The 24,236-nt window shown below is 39.7% G+C and overlaps 1 protein-coding gene across 1 annotated transcript; it reads left to right on the top strand.

Moving 5' to 3' along the window:
* Positions 1-11,657: 11,657 nt before the first annotated feature.
* On the top strand, positions 11,658-20,172 carry RLN1 (relaxin 1). The gene is made up of 2 exons (XM_025891494.2): positions 11,658-11,902; positions 19,781-20,172. The coding sequence occupies exons 1-2, from the start codon at positions 11,677-11,679 to the stop codon at positions 20,113-20,115; spliced, it is 561 nt and encodes a 186-aa protein (XP_025747279.2). The 5' UTR covers positions 11,658-11,676; the 3' UTR covers positions 20,116-20,172.
* Positions 20,173-24,236: the final 4,064 nt, after the last annotated feature.

Genomic DNA, 24,236 nt, shown 5'->3' with positions numbered 1-24,236 from the left:
ATCCCAAAGATTTTGAACAGTTGTGTTTTCATTTTCATTGGTTTCCATGAATTTTTTTAATTCTTCTTTAATTTCCTGGTTGACCCATTCATTCTTTAGTAGGATGCTCTTTAGCCTCCATGTATTTGAGTTCTTTCCATCTTTCCTCTTGTGATTGAGTTCTAGTTTCAAAGCATTGTGGTCTGAAAATATGCAGGGAATGTTCCCAATCTTTTGGTACCAGTTGAGACCTGATTTGTGACCTAGGATGTGATCAATTCTGGAGAATGTTCCATGGGCACTAGAGAAGAATGTGTATTCCGTTGCTTTGGGATGGAACGTTCTGAATATGTCTGTGAAGTCCATTTGGTCCAGTGTGTCATTTAAAGTCTTTATTTCCTTGTTGATCTTTTGCTTAGATGATCTGTCCATTTCAGTCAGGGGGGTGTTAAAGTCCCCCACTATTATTGTATTGTTGTCAATGTGTTTCTTTGCTTTTGTTATTAATTTCCTTATATAATTGGCTGCTCCCACATTAGGGGCATAGATATTTACAACTGTTATATCTTCTTGTTGGATAGACCCTTTAAGTAGGATATAGTGTCCTTCCTCATCTCTTATTACAGTCTTTGGTTTAAAATCTAGTTTGTCTGATATAAGGATTGCCACCCCAGCTTTCTTTTGGTGTCCATTAGCATGGTAAATGGTTTTCCACCCCCTCACTTTCAATCTGGGGGTGTCTTTGGGTCTAAAACCAGTCTCTTGCAGACAGCAGATCGATGGGTCTTGTTTTTTAATCCAATCTGATAGCCTGTGTCTTTTGATTGGGGCATTTAGCCCATTTACATTCAGGGTAACTATTGAAAGGTATGAATTTAGTGCCATTGTATTGCCTGTGAGGTGACTGTTACTGTATGTTGTCTGTGTTCCTTTCTGATCTTTGCTGCTTTTAGGCTCTCTCTTTACTTAGAGGACCCCTTTCAATATTTCTTGGAGGGCTGGTTTCGTGTTTGCAAATTCCTTTAGTTTTTGTTTGTTCTGGAAGCTTTTTATCTCTCCTTCTATTTTCAATGACAGCCTAGCTGGATATAGTATTCTTGGGTGCATATTTTTCTCGTTTAGTGCTCTGAAGATATCTTGCCAGTCCTTTCTGGCCTGCCAGGTCTCTGTGGATAGGTCTGTTGCCAATCTAATATTTTTACCATTGTAGGTTACATATCTCTTCTCCCGAGCTGCTTTCAGGATTTTCTCTTTGCCTGTGAGACTCGTAAGTTTTACTAGTAGATGTCGGGGTGTTGACCTATTATTATTGATTTTGAGAGGGGTTCTCTGTGCCTCCTGGATTTTGATGCCTGTTTCCTTCCTCACATTAGGGAAGTTCTCTGCTATTATTTGTTCCAATATACCTTCTGCCCCTCTCTCTCTTTCTTCTTCTTCTGGGATCCCAATTATTCTAATGTTGTTTCGTCTTATCGTATCACTTATCTCTCGAATTCTGCCCTCGTGATCCTGTAGTTGTTTCTCCCTCTTTTTCTCAGCCTCTTTATTTTCCATCATTTGGTCTTCTATATCACTGATTCTCTCTTCTGCCTCATTTATCCTAGCAGTTAGTGTCCCCATTTTGGATTGCACCTCATCAATAGCCTTTTTGATTTCGACTTGGTTAGATTTTAGTTCTTTTATTTCTCCAGAAAGGGTTTCTCTAATAACTTCCACGCTTTCTTCAAGCCCAGCTAGTATCTTTAAAGTCATGATTCTGAACTCTAGGTCCGACATCGTACTAATGTCCGTATTGAGTAGGTCCCTGGCTGACGGTACTACCTCTTGTTCTTTTTGCTGAGGTGATTTTTTTCGTCTTGTCATTTTGTCCAGAGGAGAATAGATGAATGAGAGAACAAAATGCTAACAGGTTTACAACGTCCCCAGCAAATATACTGTATACAAATCAGAAAAGACCTGATACCAGGGGAAAAGAAAAGGAAAGAAAGAAAAAAGAAAGAGAAAGAAAAAAAAGATAAAAACAAAAACAGAACAATACAAAAAAAGCAGAATGTGATCAAATATGATCAGGCTAGTGCATAGATCAGTGCCACACACTAGATTTTGGGCGTATTTTGGTCTGTTAGAAAAAAGTGCCTCCTAAAATTTTAAAGGAAGAAAGATATATATGTACAAAATAAGGGTTGATACAATGAAGGGATGGAAGATGACTGTAAAGATGAAAATTATAAAAGATTTTATAAAAGGACTTGATAAGAAGTTGTTTGAAAAAAGAAAGAAGATTTAAAAAAAAAAAAAGAAAAAAGGGAGAGAATGTGATCAGGCAGGAGACTAGAACACAGCCATACACTAGTGATTTAGGGTATATTTTGATCTGTTAGAAGAAACTGTATCTCAAAATTTTAAAGAGAGAACAACTTATATATATATGCCAAAAATAAGGGTAACTACTATGAAGGGATAAAATATGACTCTAAAAATGAAAAATAAAAAATGTTTTTTTCTTTTTTAAAAAAGAGATTGATAAGATGTTGGTTGAAAAAGGGAAAAAGAAAAAAAAAATAACAGTTAACAAAAATTAACTTTGATGAACTAATGAATCATGGTTAAAAAAAAAAAGCCATGAATTCTATGTGCAGTATTCCCCTAGCACTGGAGTTCTCCCGTTCTCCTTGATCGGTAAACTTGGTCTTGGCTGGCTGGCTGTTCGTGCTGATCTTCTGGGGGAGGGGCCTGTTGCTGTGGTTTCCAAATGTCTTTGCCGGAGGCTGAATTGCCCCGCCCTTGTCGGTCTGGGCTAAGCAAGCTGCTCGGGTTTGATCTCAGGAGCTTTTGTTCCCTGCAAGCTCTCCGTACAGCCTTGGAGGACCAGGGCAAAAATGGTGGCCTCCCAATCTCCACCCGGAGGAGCTGGGAATTCGGGGCCCCACTCCTCAGTGCACCCCCAGAGAAAAGCAGTCACTCCCGTGTCCCCGGTCTCCGGCCGCACTCCGTGCTCACCCGGCCTGTGACCGAGTGTTGCTATCTCTGGCACCCGATCCCGCGCAGAGTCTCCAAACCCAGCAGATCCCTGCAGTGCGCTTCCCCGCCGCTCCTCCCCGGGAAGGAAGGGGAGTCTCCCCGGATCTGCTGCTTGTTGGGTCCCTGCTGGAGGAGCCGTGTCCCAACTGGGCCGCGGATCACAGTTTATGGCCACCCCGAGCTGAGAGCCCGCGCCTCGGCTCCGTCTCTGCGGCCGGCTTCCCCGCTCCAATCCCTGGGAGCTCTGCCACACTCAGGCACCCCGGTCTTTCTGTGACCCCAAGGGTCCTGAGACCACACTGTCCCGGGAGGATTCTACCCCCTGCTTAGCCACTGCAGCGACGTCCCTCAGCGGAGCCGACTTCTAAAAGGTCCGATTTTGTGCTCCGCGGCTCTAGCACTTGCCAGAAGCGGCCGACGGAGGCCCCCTCCCCCGCCGTCTATCCTCCCGAATATCGCCTCGGATTCACTTCTCCGCACGTCCTACCTTCCAGTAAGTGGTCGCTTCTCTGTTCAGACAGTTGTTGCTACTCTCCTCTTCGATCTCCTGTTGAGTTCGTAGGTATTCAGAATGGTTTGATCCCTATTCAGCTGAATTCCTGAGACCAGACGAAATCTAGGTCTCCTACTCCTCCGCCATTTTACTCCGCTCCCCTCACCCTTACTTTTCAAAAAAAAAAAAAGAATATAGCCACTCACATCTATCAGTCAATGCTAACCAAAAAGTAGAATTAAACAATCATCACTTTATGAGAAAGGCAATTTACAATTCTGTTCAAATTTTGGCACCTGGGTGGCTCAGTCAGTTAAGCGTCTGCCTTCAGTTCAGGTCATGATCCCAGGGTCCTGGAATCAAGTCCTGCACTGGACTCCCTGCTCAGCGGGGAGTTGGTTTGGGATTCTCTCACTCCCTCTCCCTCTCCCCCCACTCTCTCTCACTCTCTCTCTCAAATAAAATTAAAAAAAAAAAAGAATAAAAATTCTGTTCAAAGTTGCTTCTCAGAAAACAATATTTCTTAAATACCAACAGAATTAATATGTCCTCTCTGGCATGCTAATACATGCTTGAGAATTTTTTGAGAAAAGTTAGTAAGGATTATTCTGAGCTGTTTCAAGTTTGGTTTATTGAGCCAGATACAAGTAAATATAAAATATAACTGGTCAATCTCTTCAAATACATGCAAATTTTAAGTGACATTTGATGTCCTTGCAAAATAAAAGGTTAATGTTGAAAATCAAGTAGGAAGGAATAAAGTATGATTATTTGGGTTCAAAAGTCATGACTGAACATCTTTGTATTAATTTTTCACAAGTGTTCCATGGATATAAGATTGAAGTAATTAATATGTTTCTTTAAAACATTGGCTAGAACCTTAGACAAGTTCCAAAATACATTCCCCTTTCCATATATACACATCTGTTTTCCACCATATTAGCATATCCTTATAATACTGACATTAGCTCTTTACAACACATTTAAAGTACTGCGTAACCCATTTATGCTAAAGACTGGTATATTTAGGAATTCTAACCTTACAATTTCTTCAGGGTTGCATAAGTAACAAATTAAATGGCATTATTCCTAAAATCTTTCACCAGAGTCTTTGGGCAGTGGCTATATGGTAGTTTGTCAACTCTTTGGCACACTATAGGCAACTAGAGATCTTCAAAAATACTGATGCCTGGTTCCCACACCAGGATACACTGATTTAATTGTTTTGGCATGCAACATAACATTGGGATTTCTTAAAGCTCCCCGGGTGATTCTAATGTGCTGCAATGTTGGGGAAATTTTGGGCTGGAGTAAAGGCCCAGGTTGGGAGTGGGAGCCATGGGCCATTGGCTAATCCAAAGGATCAGTCATCTTAATGAAGAAAACATTCTAGATTATGGTTAATGGAGATAAGGAGTACCCTGGGACAAGTCTTACACAATAGCCCAAGAGTTTGTAAAAATGTGCAGATGGGTTAATGGGGTCCCATTTTCTCAAGCCAATTGGTAAGTACCAAAGACTTTATTTTCTTTAATTTATCATTCATTGGGTCAGAGCATCTGTGCTCACTAAAATCTATTTTAGAGCAATGGGTGCAATGGGTAATTTAGGCAAAACAACAGTCCTAGTGGTTAAGGTGAGACATACCTATTTGTTCTCTAATTTCATATGTAGTAACCTCTGAGGATTATAGCAGGTACCATGTTAATATGTGAGATCCCCAGGTGTACCTATAATTTGAGTCTAGTAAGTCCAATTGGTAGCAATTGGTACATTTCAGCGGATGTTAAAATTAATTCAGAATCTGTGCTATAGAGGTTCAAGAGCCAATATAAAGGTCTTTATCTCTTTGCCATTTACATTATTTTAGTAAGTTTTGGACTTCCAATTGGGTTTAACTGTGGGTCTTTGTTTCAGGACTTTTTTTTTTTCCCCCCTTCCCCTATAGCCAGGTTTGTTTGATCGTTCCTTCCTTCCTTCCTTCTCTTTCTCTCTCTCCCTTTTTTGGTTGGCCACTAAATATAATTTGAGGGCAGGGGGTGTCCTCTCTACCCTATGCTTATTTATAAATTTCTTCCTCCAGAGTTTCAAAACAGTATCATCAGGCTTAGGGGCCACCCCCATGGCAATGGTTGCTTTACAGGGTTTAAAGAAGTTTTAATTAATTCCTTGCTGTGCCACCGGGATGCCATAGGTGTTTTCCTATAACTCTGAGGATCAGGATCTTTGTTGTGAAAGAAGCATAGGCAGCAGCAGCAGGAGAGGTACTTAAGGGTCCTGCTGTGCTGTCCAGGGTTAGGTATATGAATCACAGCATCCCACCTATTGGCTTTCTTTTCTGCATCTCTCTTGCTCTCTGTATATAATTTCTCTCAAAATACTTCATATTTCTAACTGCAAAAAGCCATGGATTTTAGTTTCTGTCCTGATCCAATTACCCATAGTGTGGGTGGTTATGGGAAAAGTTCAGAAGCCTAGCAGCCAGCCTTGTAGGCAACCACCTTTTCCTCTAGGGAATGCTAGTCAATCTCCCTAGGATCCGGGTCCACATACAATAAGGTCATTTTGTCTATGGCCTATGTGCGAGTCATCAAGCTCCATGATTGCCAGATTAGCCCTTTAGTATGCTGGTAATCAGCAACACTAAGCAAAACCCAGGTACACTGGCTAGGGATTTTGTACTAGGAGAACAGTGGAATTAGTTACTCTTATGCTGTTTTCGCAGGAACTTGTACCAAATGCTCCTTCCCCTTTTCTTTTCTCATTAGCACCCGGCCATAGGCCTGCAACTGGGGTGCTATGCTTAATTCTCCTCAGGATAGTGGTCTCCTTCCTTTCCACAAAACTCACAGAGGGCCAAATCTGAGCCTATCTCATGGGTGCACAATCACACACAATATCCACATGGCTGCCCCCAAGCTTCCAGTGATGGTCACCAGGCTAGAGGCAGTGACCACATTGTTCTAGTTGGACCTTTGGTAAGTGGGACTCAAGAGCCAAACAGTTAAAGTTAGTTGCATCTGCCTTTACAGGTAGGAAACTCAGAGACCACCTGCCAAACACAGGCCAAACCCAACAACATGTCAAGCTGTAGTGTAGTCAATTAACAACAATTCTTGTCTTGGGGATGAGAGCATTTTAGGGTGTCCCACCCTAAAATTGGCAAATTTTGGCAAAAAGATGGCAATATTGACAGAGACAAAAAGTGTACCCAAAGCACAAGCCTGCAGCAGTTGGTAGCGCTGTCTCGGGGGGCCTTTGCCATATCATGGAACCAGTTAGTTAGCCAAGAGGAGTTAGTTAAAGCTGACTAAAGGTGTCCTTGGTCATGAATGGGCCACCTTGTTCACGATCCAAATGTTTTAATTGCCTCCTATTCACCCCATTGGTGAGGGAGGAAATTCTGCCCCAAGGTTATAGGGATGGCCACATAAACATTTGACCCCCAACACTGGACATATGAGACTGGCAGCAGTTTATTAGTCACATACACTCAGAGCTCAGGGTAGGACACTGCATGCCACAGAAGGCTAAATGGGAGCTGCCCTCAGAACAGAGCAAACAACCAGGGGCTATATGAGGAAGGCCTTGTAGTAGCAAGAGGGGAGGTAACCCCTGGTTACTGTGAAAGAATGTGATTGGCAGGAAAATGAAACCCACTACTGAGGGATGAGCAAGAGCTGTGCTTGGTCCTCATGAGTAGAGTTGTTTGGCTAGCAGAGCTGGACTCCACTGTGGGAGCAAGTAGGGTGGGGGACTTGGGGTTAGGCCATTTAAGTCCCCCCCTGTTTCACCAGATATCAATGCAGCATATAATGTTGGGCCTTAATTTTTGACCCAATACATCAACATTTACGGTGAGCAACAGTATACTTGGGGACTTCTTATTCAGAGCCTACTACACGACAAACCTGCATCATCAGTGAACAAAAACTAAGATCCCTGTTCACAAGTATCCATCCAGTGGCATAATTCTTTCTGAACATTCCCTTAGCACATCTATTGTTATTTGAGGAGAAATAAGAAAATATTGAAGTATACAAAGGTTGCTGATAAGAGAACTTTCTGAAGATCCTAATTTCCCTTCCTTTTTTGTTTCAAACTTCTTGATAAAACAACATGATAACCTGAAGTGAAAGCACAAACATCTAGAGTGGTCCCAAGGATGTCGATGAGATATACAGTCAGCACTGATTTCTGATCACTATGCTTAAAAAAAAAAAGGGTTTACCTCTTCTCCAGATCCCAATGAAATGACGGAAGAAATATACAAACAAAAACAGATCTGAAGCAGCGCTGATTATCATGAGAACTGAGTGGGACTGTTTGCTATTGACACATCAGAGAAAACAGTGAGAATCTGCTACAAGACGTAAAGCTACTAGAAAGAGATTAGTGGTGAAATATAAAAGAGCAGAGTCTCATATCTCTAAAAAAGTGAGTTTCTCTTAGAACCACAGGCTGACCCCACTGGATGGAGTGGAGGCTGGAAGGTGGTGCAGGTAGGAGACCATGAGCAAGGGAATTCAATAAGGAGCTATAGAACCTCAGTGGTTATCTGCCACTTGGGACAAATTTCTATGAAATGGAGATCCAACCCAGAAGAACAAGGGCAGTTCCCAGGAAATTTACAGCCTATCGACGAGTTTGTAGCACTAGACACACAAAGCAATTCCATAGATCTTGCCCTGGCCCAAGTCCCTCACCACGTCTTCCACAAAATCCCTGGAGGTAGGTCTCCTGATCCCAGAATGTACATTCACTGCTTCCTACATAACTGGTTTTTAAGAGGTACAAAGATAATCTGTGGTAAACCATCTTGTAAAAAGCATTCAAATGATGACTTCAATCTTTAAAACATCTAACTCAAATGCTACCGATTAAGCTTGTTTCTCATATAAAAAACGACTCCATATATTTATCAATTAGCATTGTGTTCTCTGTAAAAAACAACAACAAAAACCTTGTAACGGGCTTTAAACAAGCCTAGGGAGTAAGCCATCAACACTGTTTAGCATCTGAATGACACCAGCAGGCTGCTCTTACCTCTCCAGTCAGCTGTGCTGAGTTTACAGGTCTTCCTCCTTATGCTGCTCACCTCATGGTCCCAAGATGGCTGCTGCACCTCTGGATCTCAGTGTGTACTTTAGGCAGGAAAAGAAAGGATCAGAAGAAGGTTTAGTGTCTGGATCGAAAAAACAGAGGCTTTGCCAGAAACTTCCACACGTGTGCTTATGTTATACTGGCCATAACTGTAATACATGGACCCTGCTACCAGCAACAGACTTGGGAAATCATTTCTACAATGTACAGCCTAGAGAATCAATCTATAGTTTCACTTTTCCCTTTGTACCTAAAATGACTATTTCAAAGGCATTAATGTTTATCTATTAACCTTCACCATGCAGATTAATTCCAACTGGGGCTGGATATAGTAGAACCAGAGAAAGGGGGCTTTGGAATCCAGTAAACATGGGTAGGAATCATGGCTCCAGCATTTACCAGACGTGTGTATGGCATACATTTGGTTTTTCTGTTAAAAGGTTTCTTTGGGTTTTGTTGTTGTTGTTGTTTGTTTTAACAACATGAAATGTCTTTTAGTTGTGCCTACAAAACCTGTGAACCCTGCATTTGTTTGTTACTCTTAACGGTAGGGTAAGCCCACATCTGGCACATGTGCTAGACAACTGAACAAGTTACTTGAGTACTCTCAACTTGCTTCTTCTCTCTATAAAATGGGAAAATGGCCATTTCACTGGACAGCTACAAGGACTCTATAACACTACATAGGTAAAATAAAAATCCTCCTGTCGACTGAAAGGAAACCAACCTCAAAGTAGGCTAGTAAAGGCTATTGTCTGTTGTTTTACTGAGGACGATAGCCAAGGATGCAGTCTTTCCGATTGTTCTGCAGAATTGCCCCGAAGCTTATTAGATACAGAGGATTATGTATGCAAAAGAAAGGGGTATGCATGCTTGGAAGCAGTTCTCCAAGTCACAAGCACAAAGACAAGTCACAAGGTATAATTTGCTATGGTTTTAACAATTAAGGTTTTCTGATTTCCACACAGACATGTGAAAGACCCTTAGGTCATCTTAATACATGTTTCTATCATATCTGATTGTTTAAAAATTTTGCTTGCACGCCCGTGCTTAACTGGTTTTCTGGTTCTTCCTGTATTTGATTTCTTCTTGAGGTCATCTGAGATGGTCACGGGAGGCTGATTACCAGTCTGGTACTGTAGTTTTAGTGCACACCACCTACTGCTCCCCAGAAACTTAATTTTACACAAGCAATTACTTTGGAGAGCAGCCTTGCAAATGAATTATTTTTTGCAATGACTGTGAACCCACAAAGAAACCTTCAAACCTTGGTTTTGAGAAGCCTCTCCCAAACTGCTTATCTTAGCAAAAACCTGTGAAAAGCACTACCTCTGACCCTCTCATATAGCTTTGGTCAATGTTGGTTTTTTGGGTTTTTTTTCTTGTTATTGTTGTTTTAATTACGCAATGCTTAGCATTTGACCAATGCCAACTGGGTCCTGTTGAAATTAGCAGCAATTAGAAATTAGAATTATTCTATCCCATAGTTGTATTTGTGATTGTTATTACTTTAATCAAAAGTACCCTAACTTCCTCCAAATCTCTGATTTACCTGGTAGAACTGAGGTAATCTGTGTACATTATGAACACAAGCAAATAAATTATCGAAAAAAATGGACCTATTTTTACTTAAAAGTTCATATCCATCTAGAAAGATTGTTTAATGAGCATATTATTTCAAACCGTTAAATTAGGAGCTGTTAAAAATTACCTCACTAGCGCGCCTGGGTGGCTCAGCAGTTGGGCATCTGCCTTCAGCCTCAGGTCATGATCTCAGGGTCCTGTGACTGAGTCCTGCATCGGGCTCCCTGCGCCACGGGAAGCCTGCTTCTCCCTCTCCCACTCCCCCTGCTTGTGTTCCCTCTCTTGCTGTGTCTCTATCTGTCAAATAAATAAATAAAAAATCTTAAAAAAAATTACCTCACTAAATACAGTAAACAAGAATACAGTAGAAAAAAACCAAACAAACAAACATGATGTCTGTGCTGTAGCCTGTATTACCAAAACATTCTTTCTAGAATTGCGGGATCTTTTTTGGCGGTGGGGGGCGGGGTGTTGTTTCTGTGTGTGTGTGTATGTATGTGTGTGTGTGTGTTCTCTCCAGTCTCTAGGAATATAGAAACAATACAACCTAAAATTAAGATACTCAAGTAACTGCTTACAATCAAACTATCTCCCAAAAGAGTCAAAGGAAAGTCAGTAGAGAAAGTGCACTGTAACTTAAGGTATTATACAAGCTTAAAGTTATTATGCACTGAGAATTTTAATATTTTTACCAGGATTTAGATAAAAGTCATCAGTTCTTGGACTCTGAGAAACAAACTGAGGGTTCTAGAGGGAAGGGGGGGTGGGGGGATGGGTTAGTCTGGTGATGGGTATTGAGGAGGGCACGTTCTGCATGGAGCACTGGGTGTTATGCACAAACAATGAATCATGGAACACTACATCAAAAACTAATGATGTAATGTATGGTGATTAACATAACAATAAAAAATTTAAAGTAAAAAAAAAGTCATCAGTTCTCTCTGTTAATTTATCCATTCATTCATTATATCTTTATGGATTGATATACCAGACACTATACTAATTAACTTATTTAGATTAGGTTATGCAACAAATGTTCATGATGGAAAAATGAACTGTGAGATAATATGGGTGATTTCAATTTTATTTTTCTTGATATAATTTAGTGTAAGGGCCATGCCTAACTTTATAATAAAGGAAAACTTCAAATATTGACTAACTTTATCTAAGTATACAAAATAGTTTAAGGGTAAGAAAAGAAAAAAAATATACAACTGTAAAGGGTCCAAGAACAGAAAGGTGGGCAAACGGAGGAAAGTTGTTAAGGGTGAAAGGTGGAGGGGGGGGCGGGAGTGGGGGGGGAATTCCAAAGAGGTGGGTGGAGAAAAGGTGGAGCTTGGACAATTGACTCAGGTCTAAGAGGTCGCCCAAGGGCTATAAAAGCTTGGTGAAATCTGGCCAGGACAGCAGCCTGAAGTCCACGATTGGAACACAGGCAGAGACCGGTGGGCGACAGCGGCTGCAGTCCTAGAGGAAAAACACCCAGAGCAGAAGCGATGTGGTCCAAGATGCCACTCCTGTACTTGTCCCACCTGCTAAGGTTATGGCTGCTACTGAGCCAACTTCCCAGAGAGATCCCCGCTCAGAATGACAACGACATAATTAAGGCATGCAGACGCGAGTTAGTCCGCCTACGTATCCGGATCTGCGGCTCGGTCTCTTGGGGAGGAAAGGCTCTCCAGAAAGGTCGGGAACCTCGGGAGGCACCTGAACCACTTGCAGGTGAGCGCCCCCGCCCCTCACCGCTCTGTACTTCCTATTATTGGCTGTTGGCAGGCCACTGACCACTTAGAATGGCACCTGCACTCCCTGGCTCCAGACTGCTCGGGCTTCCCGCGCTTAGCCCTGACTCTTGAGGCTGCTGATGCCTAAAAGTTTGGAGTTTTCCCTTGTAATTTGCTTTTCTAGTACAGTCTCACCGGGGATCTCACCAGAGGGAGGGAAAGAGCGGGAACAAAGGCCTCTCCTGAGAGGCACTTGGAGCCCTTCACCTCCTGGCAATCTGGATGATCCAGATGGGGAGAGGGGGAGCCACAGAGGATGTTGGTTGCCCAAAGACCCGTTGGAGGTGGGACCCATTCCGGTTGGACCCCAGAGTCAAGTCTGCGGGCCATAGAGAGGGTGTGCTGGGGGCTGGGGCAACTGGACAGGGCATCTTGACTTGAGAGCACTGGAGGCAGTCAAGTGTGCCCTGGTTTGAGTGCCAAAGGGCCTGGGGCAGAACTCGGAGACTCCTGAGAGGGTCCTGGAGTGGGAGACAGGAAAGGGCATATTAACGAGTCTACTCCTTTGTGAAAAGGCTGGGCTGTGGTCCACACCATCGAAAATTTCCTCTTAATTTTATTTCTATTTGTAAACTTTACCAAAGGGAAGAGCCTGGCCTAGTCTTTGCACTGGATCTTGAAGTTCATTTGTGAAATAAGGAAGGTATTGAACATAAAGAAAAGGGCCTAATCTACAGGAGAAACTGAAGGGGACCTAGAATCAAGGGAAGTTCGCCGGGGGGAAGTTTTCAGGGGAAAAGCTGATTGATGCTTCAAGCATTTAGAAGCTGGAGCAGATTTTCTTTAAAAGCAAGACCCCAGAATTGAGTACAGCTCAAATCTGGAATGGTTTAAAAAACAAAACAAAAACAAAAACAACTTCTTTAGTAATAAACTATAAAGATAAACGAAGCTAAGGTTAAGTAGCAACGCAAACTTTCACAGACACATTATTCTAAGCAGTGTAATGGGTCATACTAAATTCAGAAAAGGCAAGCTCAATTATAAATAACTTAGTGTTTTATGTTTCACAACATATATGTAATTTATGATAAATCACAACTATATTTTATAGCCTATCCTGTATACAAGTGACCCTCATATAAAATTATTGTGCATACTAACCACCATTTGCTTCTCTTTTATGGGATTTAAAGCATGATTATAAAGCTATTCACTTTACTTTTCTACACTGTTGGTCAGAGACCAATTTATTTAATGCAAGTTCTTACAGAATTCTTATATAATATTATTAGAAGAGTACTACAAAGTTTAGGGATTTACTGATTCAAAGTAGGGATGACCAGATTGCATTGTGTTTCCTTTGCTAATTCACTTTTTCTGAATAAATAATATATGCTCATATTAAAGATTTAAACAGATACATAAATATAAGAAAAATGAAAAACACTCAGAGATATTAAAGACTTTGAAAAAATATGTGAATTTAATGAGGAAATAAAAATATCTATATTAAATGAGGAATTGAAAAGCAATGTTAATGAGATATGTAGGGGCACCTGGCTGGCTCAGTGGGTAGAGCATGTGACTCTTGATCTCAGGGTTGTATGTTTCAGCCCCACCCTGGTTGCAGAGATTACTTAAAAATAAAATCTTTAAAGAAAAAAAAATAAAAGCATTTGGAAATATGTATGTATACCTCCTGACTTTCACTTAATATTATAGTGTGAGCAGTTTCTCACATTGTTATTCTCCAAAAACAAAATTTAAAGCTATATCATAAATCTACCATATATATTTAGTCATTCTTAGTGGACATTTAGGTTTTAACCATTCTTAGTGGACATTTAGGTTGTTTCCAAATTGTTGCTTAAAAATGATTTTCTGAGAAGATTTATATATAGCTATTTAGCCAGATTTCTATTTCTGTAGGAGTACTGTGATTTAAAGTATTTTCAAAGAACTCTCTTAATTGCTACCCAGTACATAATTTAATTAGAAATAACCTAATATTTCGTGCAAGTGAAGATCAAGAAAAATGTCTAAATTATTAGTTAAGAATCTTTTGGAAGTATATGTCAATAATTTGTTATTCATGAGTTTAAAACCTCTATTGTTAGTTTTTGTTTTCATATTATTAAATTGTTAACGAACCATTTTTTCCTATAACGTGCAGAAATAACACTCATTGCACCCCTTTTAAAAAAAAAGACAGATATTTTTAACTAAAAGAGGTCTATGGTAGTGAAATTTTAGTCCAAAATACAGTGGTTAAGAGATTGCTTATATGATATCAGGTTGATTAGAATATCTTTTATTTAGACTTAAGAAGGTAAAGTTGTTGATTGCAAAATGTTTCAAAATAAGTTTAAAAAACACTTTTAATAAAAGAGTGCAACACAAGCAACAAAAGCAAAAGTGGAAAAGTGGAACTACATCAAACTAAAAAGCTTCTGCAGAGCAAAGGAAATAATCAGAGGGAAAAGTCAGCCTATGGAACAGGACAAAACATTTGCAAATCATGTATCTGCTAAGGGTTTAATTTCCAACCTATATAAGGAACTCCTACAACTCAATAGCAAAAAAGGTAATAACCCAATTAAAAAAATGGGCTAAAGACTTGAATAGACATTTTTGCATTGAAGACATACAATGGCCAACAGGTATAAGAAAAGAAGCTCTATATCATTAATCATCAGGGAAATGGAAATCAAAACCACAATGGTATCATTTCACAACTGTCAGGATAGCTCTTATCAAAAAAAAAAAAAAAAAAAAAACAGGCGCCTGGTTGGCTCAGTCAGTTGTGTCCCACTCTTGATTTTGGCTCAGGTCATGGTCTCAGGGTTGTGAGATCAGCCTCCGTGCTGGGTGTGGAGTCTGCTTGAGATTCTCTCCCTCTCTCTCTGCCCCTCCCCCCTAAAAAAAAGATAAGTATTGTTCAGGATGTGGAAAAACTAGAACCTTTGTATACTGTTCATGGGAAGGCAAAGCAAAATGGTGCAGCACTATGGGAAACACTATGGAGATTACTCAAAAAAAAAAAAATAGAATTACCATATGATCCAGCAATCCCACTTCTGCATATTCATCTAAAATAAATGAGATCAGGATCTTGAAGAGATACTGCCACTCCCACATTCATTGCAGCACTATTCACAATAGCCAAGATGTCAAAACACCTTATATGTCCATCCACAGATGGAAAAAGAATGCCAAAAACACAGCCTATGAATAAACACAACAGAAACTACAGTTGTTTTGCCGAATTAACTGGTTTTAAGTACATGGAAAGTTACTATTAGCTTTTCTCTGCATTCAGTAAGGCCCCAACTATAGAAGATTTAAATTAGAGCAGGGGGAATTTTATGAAGAGGTTGAATTAAACTTAGGATATCTTACTGAAGGAAAATGCAAATTTATACCAAAAATGGTATAAATTCTCATCTGTCAAAAAAAGATGGCGGAGGAGTAGGGGACCCTATTCCAACCGGTCCCTGGAATTTAGCTGGATATCTACAAGACCACTCTGAATACCCACGAAATCAGCCTGAGATGTAAGGAGATAGATCTGGATCTCTACAAACAGAATATCACAGGTGGTTGGTTTCAAGGTATGAAGCAGGGAGCCGTGATTCCACTGGCAGATATCAGAGGATAAATGGCAGGGGGAGGGAGCCTGGCCGTGGGGATCCTACACCGCCGGTGAGCAATAACCTACCCCACTGGGGACGGGGCACAGGCGCACAGACCGGTAGCAGCGGGGAAAGGACTTTAGGGCAGCCCCCAAGATGGAAACCCAGAGCAGCAGGGTCACGTGCACAAACTGGGGACGGCTGGTGGTTTTAGAAGCACAAAGGGCAGGGATGTGCCCTGACCTGGAGGCGAGGACAGGGAGCCCTGCTGAGGGGCACATAACCCAGGACGCTGCAGTTTACAGCAGCACAGACAGAAACAGAGATAGTATGGCCTGGAGAGCTCACTAAAGAACAGACTGCGATCTCTCTGCTCTGAGGCAGAGGGTTGGAAATGGTCTCTTCTGCTCTGACTCTTGGAAGAGACACGGAAAGCCACCAGGGAAACCACCAGAGAACAAAAGCCCCCAAAAAACAGTTTTCACTGAGCCCATCCCCCGCCACAGGAGGCAGGGCAATTCCGCCCAAACAGGGTTGCCTGATTAACAGCACAGCAGGCCCCTCCCCCAGAAGACAGGCTGGGAGAACAAGAGGCCAGCAACCCTAAGGTCCCTAGAAAACAGGTGCATCTTGCTTGGGTTGTGGTCAATAATTTGGACTCTCTACATTCCCTCAACCACCCCTCAACAGAATGATTAGGAGGAGTAACCCCCAAAATAGGAAAGACTCAGAGACTATGACTTATGCCACCGATTTACAAATGGATTCAGATATAACCAAGATGTCGGAGATGGAATTCAGGCTAGCAATTGTGAAGACAATAGCTAGAATGGAGAAATCAATTAATGGCAACATAGAGTCTCTAAGGGCAGAAATGAAAGTTGAATTGGCAGAACTTAAAAATGCTATCGATGAGATCCAATCTAACCTAGATAATCTAACACCTAGGGTGACTGAGGCAGAAGAATAAATTAGTGACCTTGAAGACGAATTAATAGATAAAAAGGGAAAAGAGGAGGCCAGGGAAAAACAATTCCGAGTCCATGAAAATAGAATCAGGGAAATAAATGGCACCATGAAATGTTCCAATGTCAGAATTACTGGAATTCCGGAGGGGGTGGAGAGAGAGCGAGGACTAGAAGATAAATTTGAGCAAATCATGGCTGAGAACTTCCCTAATCTGGGGAATAAAACAAACAGTCATGTCCTAGAGGCAGAGAGGACCCCTCCCAAGATCAAGGAAAACAGGCCAACACCCCAGCATGTAATAGTAAAACTCACAAATCTTAGAACCAAGGAAACCATCTTAAGGGCAGTTGGGGGAAGAGATTCAACATAGTACTAGAAGTCCTAGCAACGGCAATCAGACAGCAAAAAGAAATAAAAGGCATTCAAATTGGCAAAGAAGAAGTCAAACTCTCTCTTTTCGCAGATGATATGATACTTTATGTGGAAAATCCAAAAGACTCCACCCCCAAATTACTAGAACTCCTACAGCAATTCAGTAATGTGGCAGGATACAAAATCAATACACAGAAATCTGTTGCTTTCTTTTTTTTTAAATTGTTTAAAAGATTTTTATTTATTTATTTGAGAGAGAGAGAGAGCATGAGAGGGGGAAGGGTCAGAGGGAGAAGCAGACTCCCCACTGAGCAGGGAGCCCGATGTGGGATTCGATCCTGGGACTCCAGGATCATGACCTGAGCTGAAGGCAGTCGCTTAACTAACTGAGCCACCCAGGTGCCCCCAGTTGCTTTCTTATACAATAACAATGCAACTGTAGAAAGAGAAATGAGAGAAACAATTCCATTTACAATAGCACCAAAAACCAAAAATCTTCAGAATAAACCTACCCAAAGAGGAAAGGATCTATACTCTAGGAACTAGAGAACACTCATGAAAGAAACTGAAGAAGACACAAAAAGATGGAAAAATATTCCATGCTCATGGATCAGAAGAATAAACATTGTTAAAATGTCTAGGCTACCCAGAGCAATCTATACCTTCAATGCCATCCTGATCAAAATCCAATGATATTTTTCAAAGTGCTGGAACAAACAATCCTAAAATTTGTATGGAATCAGAAAAGACCCCGAATCGCCAAGGAAATGTTGAAAAAGAAAAAGCTGGGGGCATCATGGTGCCCAATTTCAAGCTCTATTACAAAGCTGTGATCACCAAGACAGCATGGTACTGCACAAAAACAGACATACAGACCAATGGAACAGAATAGAGAGCCCAGATATGGACCTTCAACTCTATGGTCAAATAATCTTCAGCAAAGCAGGAAAAAACTTCCAATGGAAAAAAGACAGTCTCTTCAATAAATGGTTGCTGGGAAAATTGGACAGCCACATGCAGAAGAATGAAACTCGACCATTCTCTAACACCATTCACAAAGATAAACTCAAAGTGGATGAAAGACCTCAATGTGAGACAGGAATCCAGCAAAATCCTAGAGGAGAACATAGGCAGTAACCTCTTCGACATCGGACACAGCAACTTCTTTCAAGATACATCTCCAAAGGCTAATGAAACAAAAGCAAAAATGAACTTTTGGGACTTCATCAAGATAAAAGGCTTCTGCACAACAAAAGAAAGTCAACAAAACAACGAGGCAACCCACAGAATGGGAGAAGATATTTGCAAATGACACTACAGATAAAGGGCTGGTATCCAAGATCTATAAAGAACTTCTCAAACTCAACACCCAAAAAACAAATAATCACATCCAAAAATGGGCAGAAGACATGAACAGGCACTTCTCCAAAGAAGACATACAAATGGCTAACAGACACATGAAAAAATGTTCATCATCATTAGCCAGCAGGGAAATTCAAATCAAAACCACACTGAGATACCACCTTACACCAGTTAGAATGGCAAAAATTGACAAAGCAAAAGACAACAAATGTTGGAGAGGTTGTGGAGAAAGGGGAATCCTCTTACACTGTTGGTGGGAATACAAGTTGGTACAGCCACTTTGGAAAACAGTGTGGAGGTGCCTCAGAAAACTAAAAACAGAGCTACCCTATGACCCAGCAATTGTACTACTGGGTATTTATCCCAAAGACACAGATGTAGTGAAAAGGGCCATATGCACCCCAATGTTCATAGCAGCAATGTCCTCAATAGCCAAACTGAGGAAAGAGCCGAGATGCCCTTCAAAAGATGAATGGATAAAGATGTGGTCCATATATACAATGGAATATTACTCAGCCATCAGAAAGGAGGAATACCCAACTTTTACATCAACATGGATGGGACTGGAGGAGATGATGCTAAGTGAAATAAGTCAAGCAGAGAAAGTCAATTATCATATGATTTCACTTATTTGTGGAACATAAGGAACAGCATGGAGGATACTAGGAGAAGGAAGGGAAAAATGATGGGGGGGGAAATCAGAGAGAGAGAAGAACCATGAGAGACTATGGACTCTGAGAAACAAACTGAGGGTTCTAGAGGGGAGAGGGGTGGGGGGATGGGTTAGCCCAGTGATGGGTATTAAGGAGGGCACAACTGCATGGAGCACTGGGTGTTATATGAAACCAATGAATTGTGGATCACTGCATCAAAAACTAATGATGTACTGTATGGTGACTAACATAACATAATAAAATAAATTTTAAAAAAATTCTCATCTGTCAGTTTAGAATGTGAATGAGAAAGCATTAGAAGGAAAGATAAAGTACTAGAGTATTGTTTTATTTGAAGTAAATACTCTGGGAAAAAGGAACTGTTAAATAGATGTGTGAGGGGCATCAGAGACTGGTTATCCCTTGACGTTTAGATCAGAACAGTTGAAAATTCTGCCTTTAACTTTATCCTGAAGCAGTAATTTGCCACCATGGAATATTTCATAGGATTACTATAATAACTCAGAAGTTAGTAATAGAAGAAAATTACCCAGGTAAGAAAAATTCATCTGTGATCAAACTGAGTGTTTTCAATGACCAAGATGACTTCAGAAATCAGGGAGAGTCAAAACTGCTATGATGAAAGCATTAAGGGGACATGAAGAAAGACTGACAGAAGGTCTGTGGAATAAAGCAGAATCTTGGTGATGCTGTAGTAATTTAAGCCACCCAACTATAATATCTAAGTTGTTTAGTTAGGATACTTGTTGAATCTGTTTTGATATTAATTCTATTAAGACAATGCTTTCCTTTACGTCTATGCAAAATTTTGTTTTCCTGATGTTCCTTGACTTGAGTATTTTTCTCTCTCCCCTCCCCATTTAGAAGTCGAGCCATCCTCCATCATCAATACAAAAACCTTAAATACAGTGTTGGAATATATTCCTAATTTGTCACAGGAGTTGAAGGCAACACTGTCTGCGAGGCAGCCATCATTACAAGAGCTACAACTTGCACTGGAAAGTTCAAATTTTAACTTGGAAGAATTGAAGAAAGTTGTTTTTAGTGGACAATATGAAGCTGAAGACAAAAGTCTTTCAGAATTAGAAACCTCAGGCTTAGATAAACATTCCCGAAAAAAGAGACAGCCCTATGTAAACTTAAGTGATAAGTGTTGTAATGTAGGTTGTACCAGAAAAGAGCTTGCTGTACTATGCTGAAAGTATTGTGTATTTCATCTATTGTTCACATGATTCTTGATGACACATTCACTGATGGCTCTGTCACCCCACTGATTATTAAAATATGAGAAATCATCATTTAGTATTTGGGCTTTTCATTTGGTGTGTAACAAAATATTCTTGCATTATTATAATTTCTGCTAATAATACTTTTTATTCCAAAAAATATTTTGCCTTTTTTATTAATGGTATAATTGTTACTGCTTTTTAAATGCTGTTAACTTAAAGTGACATAATCTTTATCATCTTAACCACACACAGTAACTCAAAAAAATTTTGATAGCTTAGTAAAACATTTTGCTTTGCACTAGTGAGAAAGGATAAGCCTATTTTTAAAATTTGTATTTGATAAATTATAATCTGTCACCCACTCTTTTTCCTCCAGACCTAATGCCCAAATGTTATTTCACTACTTAATATTTATGTGTTTAACATTAATGGCAACAGACAAAAATAAAAAAATAACTTACACAGTGCCTAACACCAGGTACACAAAATGGACCAAAATGTTTTTATTGATATCAATTCAGATCGGATATATAAAGAGTCACAAAACTTGGACTTTTCTAACAGATTTTAAAAGATTTTTGCATCTTATTGAACTATTAATTGCAAATAATCAGATTGAACACTAAATCAATTTAACTGAGTTGGGGACATATAAACTCAAGTATTTTTCAAACTAGGGTTCTTTTAATTCTACCATCTAAGACACTAAAAGTAAATTATATTTTTTAAGGAGAAAAATGAATAGATATATAAAAGAGAATAAACAACTGAGTGTCATATATTACAGAAGAACTGATTTAGCAAGGGAACAAACTTTATGTTTACTATTTGAGAATTTACAAACCATTTCTATAACAAAATAACTGTGAAACGATATGAAAACTTGTGAGAAAAGTAAATTAACAAGTATCTTAGTATTTAGCCAGTTTCTTTGACTTACATACACATACATTTCTAGGCAGCATTTATAGAAAACTTAAATAGCAAGTTAATCTCTATCAAATATCTATAAACAGAATTTTAAATATTATCCCCAATTTCAAATCTCCTTAATGGTTAATCACAATGAGTCTTCTAAGGTTTATTAAGTTCTAACCAAGGCCACCTTGTAAAACTTCATAGGTGGCTGCAGAACCTCACAGGCCATAAGCCACTTGGACAAAGCCAGGAAGAATGCTATCTGAAATGCAAAGTCCAATAAAGGAGAACAAGAGCAGTACCCAGGAAATTTTAGCCCCAACAGAATAAAGAGGCATTCCCAGACACATAAGACATCTCCGCCGACCCTGCCCTGACTCATATCCCTCATATGCTCCTCCAAAAAAGCCCTGGAGGTAGGTTTCCTGGTCCCAGAATCTGCATTCACTACCTCTGATGATATGACCACATTTTAAGTGATACAATCTATGGCTAACCATCTATTATATACACTCAAATAATCAGTTAACATCTTTAAGATATCTAATTCTCATGTTACCAAAGTCCTCCTAAAATTCTCACGAGAAACTAATTTCCTACATGTGCAGAAATAACACTCATTGCACCCCTTTTAAAAAATAAGAGATATTTTTAACTAAAAGACGTCTAAGTGAAATTTTAGTCCAAAATACAGTGGTTAAGAGATGTTTGTATGCTTAATTTATTTCTCATATAAAAAAATTTACTCTTTGTATATGTGTATCAATTAGTATTGTGGTCTCTGTAAATAACAAAGCCCTGCAATGGTGGCTTCAAAGAAGCCTATGGACTAAATATCCAACCCTGAATGATGCAAGCAGGCTCCTCACACATTTCCAGTCAGCTATGCTTAGTATATGGGTCTTCCTCCTTATGCCTCTCACGTCATGGTCCCAAGATGGCTGCTGCACCTCTGGATCTCAGTATGTACTTTAGGTAGGAAAAGAAAGGAACAGAAGAAGGCTTAGTGTCTGGATCAGAAAAGCAAAGGCTTTGCCAGAAACCTCCACATGTGTGCTTATGTTATACTGGCCATAACTGTGACACATGGACCCTGTTACCAGCAAAAGACTTGGGAAATCATTTCTAGACTCACTTATAGCCTAGAAAGTTGAGGTAAGCAAGGGAGAAGGGTCTAGAAAGAAGACTGAAGTAATCAACCTATACCTTTACTCATGCTTGCTGCTCTTGTACCTACAATGACCGTAGGTACAAGACATTAATCTTTATTAGCCTTCACTATTAACTCCATAATGATGTACTATACATAGGCTAATTGAATTAAAAAAAATTAACTCCAACTGGAGTTGGATCCAAGGGATATCACGGGAAAAGGAAAGGAGTCTTTGGAATCCAAAAGACATGGGTAGGAACTGCATTCCAGCACTTAGCAGCTATATGCATGGGTACATTTATTTTTTGTCTTTAAAAAAGTATCTTTGTTTCTTTTGACTGAAAACATTTATTTATATTTTTAATTAACTGACAATTTTAAAGCAGTTTTCATTCCAATTTTAGTATATGTGGTACCAAAGCAAATACAAAGCAATTTTCAGTTTACAGAAAAATATAGCAAAAAGTACAGAGAGTTCTCATCTACCCTCTTGCTCACAAAAAGTTTCTCCTATTATTAACATCTTGCATTAGTGTGGTTCAGTTGCATTACCTGATGAACCAATAAAGACATATTATTATAATTATTATTATTATGAAACTAGTTTGTTAGGTTTCATTCTTTGTGTTGTACATTCTGCGTTTTTTTTTTATTAACTGACTTTTTACATCAGTTTTAGGTTCACAACAAATTTGAGTGGAAAGTACAAAAAGTTCTCACAGATTCCCTTTCCCCTATCAACTTCACCTACCATTTGTACATTTGTTATATGTAGGATATTTATTACGACTGATGAACCACCAGTCACATATCGTTATCAAGCAAAGCCCACAGTCTACATTATGGTTCACATTTGATGTTGTACATTCTAGGGTTTTGACAAATCTGTATAACATGTACCCATCCTTACAGCGTCATACACAACAGTTTCCTTGCCCTAAAAATCCCTTGTGCTACATCTATTCATCCCTTCCTTCTCTCATGTCCCTGGCAACCAACCACTAATCTTTCTACTTTCTCCACTGTTTTGCCTTTCTAGAAACTCATACAGTTATCACAGTATACAGCCTTTTCAGATTATCTTCTTTTACTTAGTAATACACCTTTAAGATTCCTCCATGTCTTTTCAAGGCTCAATAGCCCATTTCTTGATAGCACTGAATAACATTCCATTGTATAGATACATCACAGTTTGTCCATTCACCTATTGAAGGACATTTTGGTTACATCCAAGATTTGGCAATTATGAATAAAGATGCTATAAATAACTGTATGCAGGTTTTTTTTTTAAAGATTTTATTTATTTGAGAGAGCGAGAATGAGAGAGAGAGAGCACATGAGAGGGGGAGGGTCAGAGGGAGAAGCAGACTCCCTGCTGAGCAGGGAGCCCGATGTGGGACTCGATCCCGGGACTCCAGGATCATGACCTGAGCCGAAGGCAGTCGCTTAACCAACTGAGCCACCCAGGCGCCCTGTGTGCAGGTTTTTGTGTGGACATAAGTTTCCAACTCCCTTTGGATAAATACCAAGGAACACAATTACTAGATCACATGGTAAGAATATGTACTTTTGAAAAAAATTGATAAACTGTTCCCCAAAGTGGCTGTCCCATTTTGCATTCCCACCAGCAATGAATTAGAGGTCCTGCTACTTACTGCGTATCCTCACCAGCATTTGATATTGTCAGTGTTCTGGATTTTGGCCATTCTAATAGGTATGCAACAGTATCTCATTGTTTTAATTTGCAATTCCCTAATGATATATGATATTGAGCATCTTTTCATATCCATTATATCTTATTTGGTGGAAATGTCTGTTCATATCTTTTGCTAATCTCTTAATCGGTCTCTGTTTTCTTACTGTTGAATTTTAAGAGTTCTTGTATACTTTGGACACCAGTCATTTATCAGAAATGTGTTTATACATGTATAGCTGCTTGTTTCATTTTCCAATGAGTGTCTTTCACAAAGAAGGCTCACGTTTTAATAAAGTCCAATGTACCAATTTTTACTTTCGTGAA

Source organism: Callorhinus ursinus, unplaced genomic scaffold (genome assembly GCF_003265705.2).
Source record: "Callorhinus ursinus isolate GAN/ISIS: 27379988/994484 unplaced genomic scaffold, GSC_fseal_2.0 scaffold28, whole genome shotgun sequence".
NCBI lineage: Eukaryota > Metazoa > Chordata > Mammalia > Carnivora > Otariidae > Callorhinus > Callorhinus ursinus.
The sequence above is the reverse complement of the archived record's forward strand: the minus strand, read 5'-3'. Positions and strand labels throughout refer to the sequence as shown.

Bases quoted from the DNA above. Each gene is read 5' to 3' on its own strand.
- RLN1 (XM_025891494.2), top strand. From the start codon at position 11,677: ATGTGGTCCAAGATGCCACTCCTGTACTTGTCCCACCTGCTAAGGTTA. The intron at 11,903-19,780 runs GTGAGCGCCCCC...CTCCCCATTTAG, and splicing joins GGCACCTGAACCACTTGCAG to AAGTCGAGCCATCCTCCATC.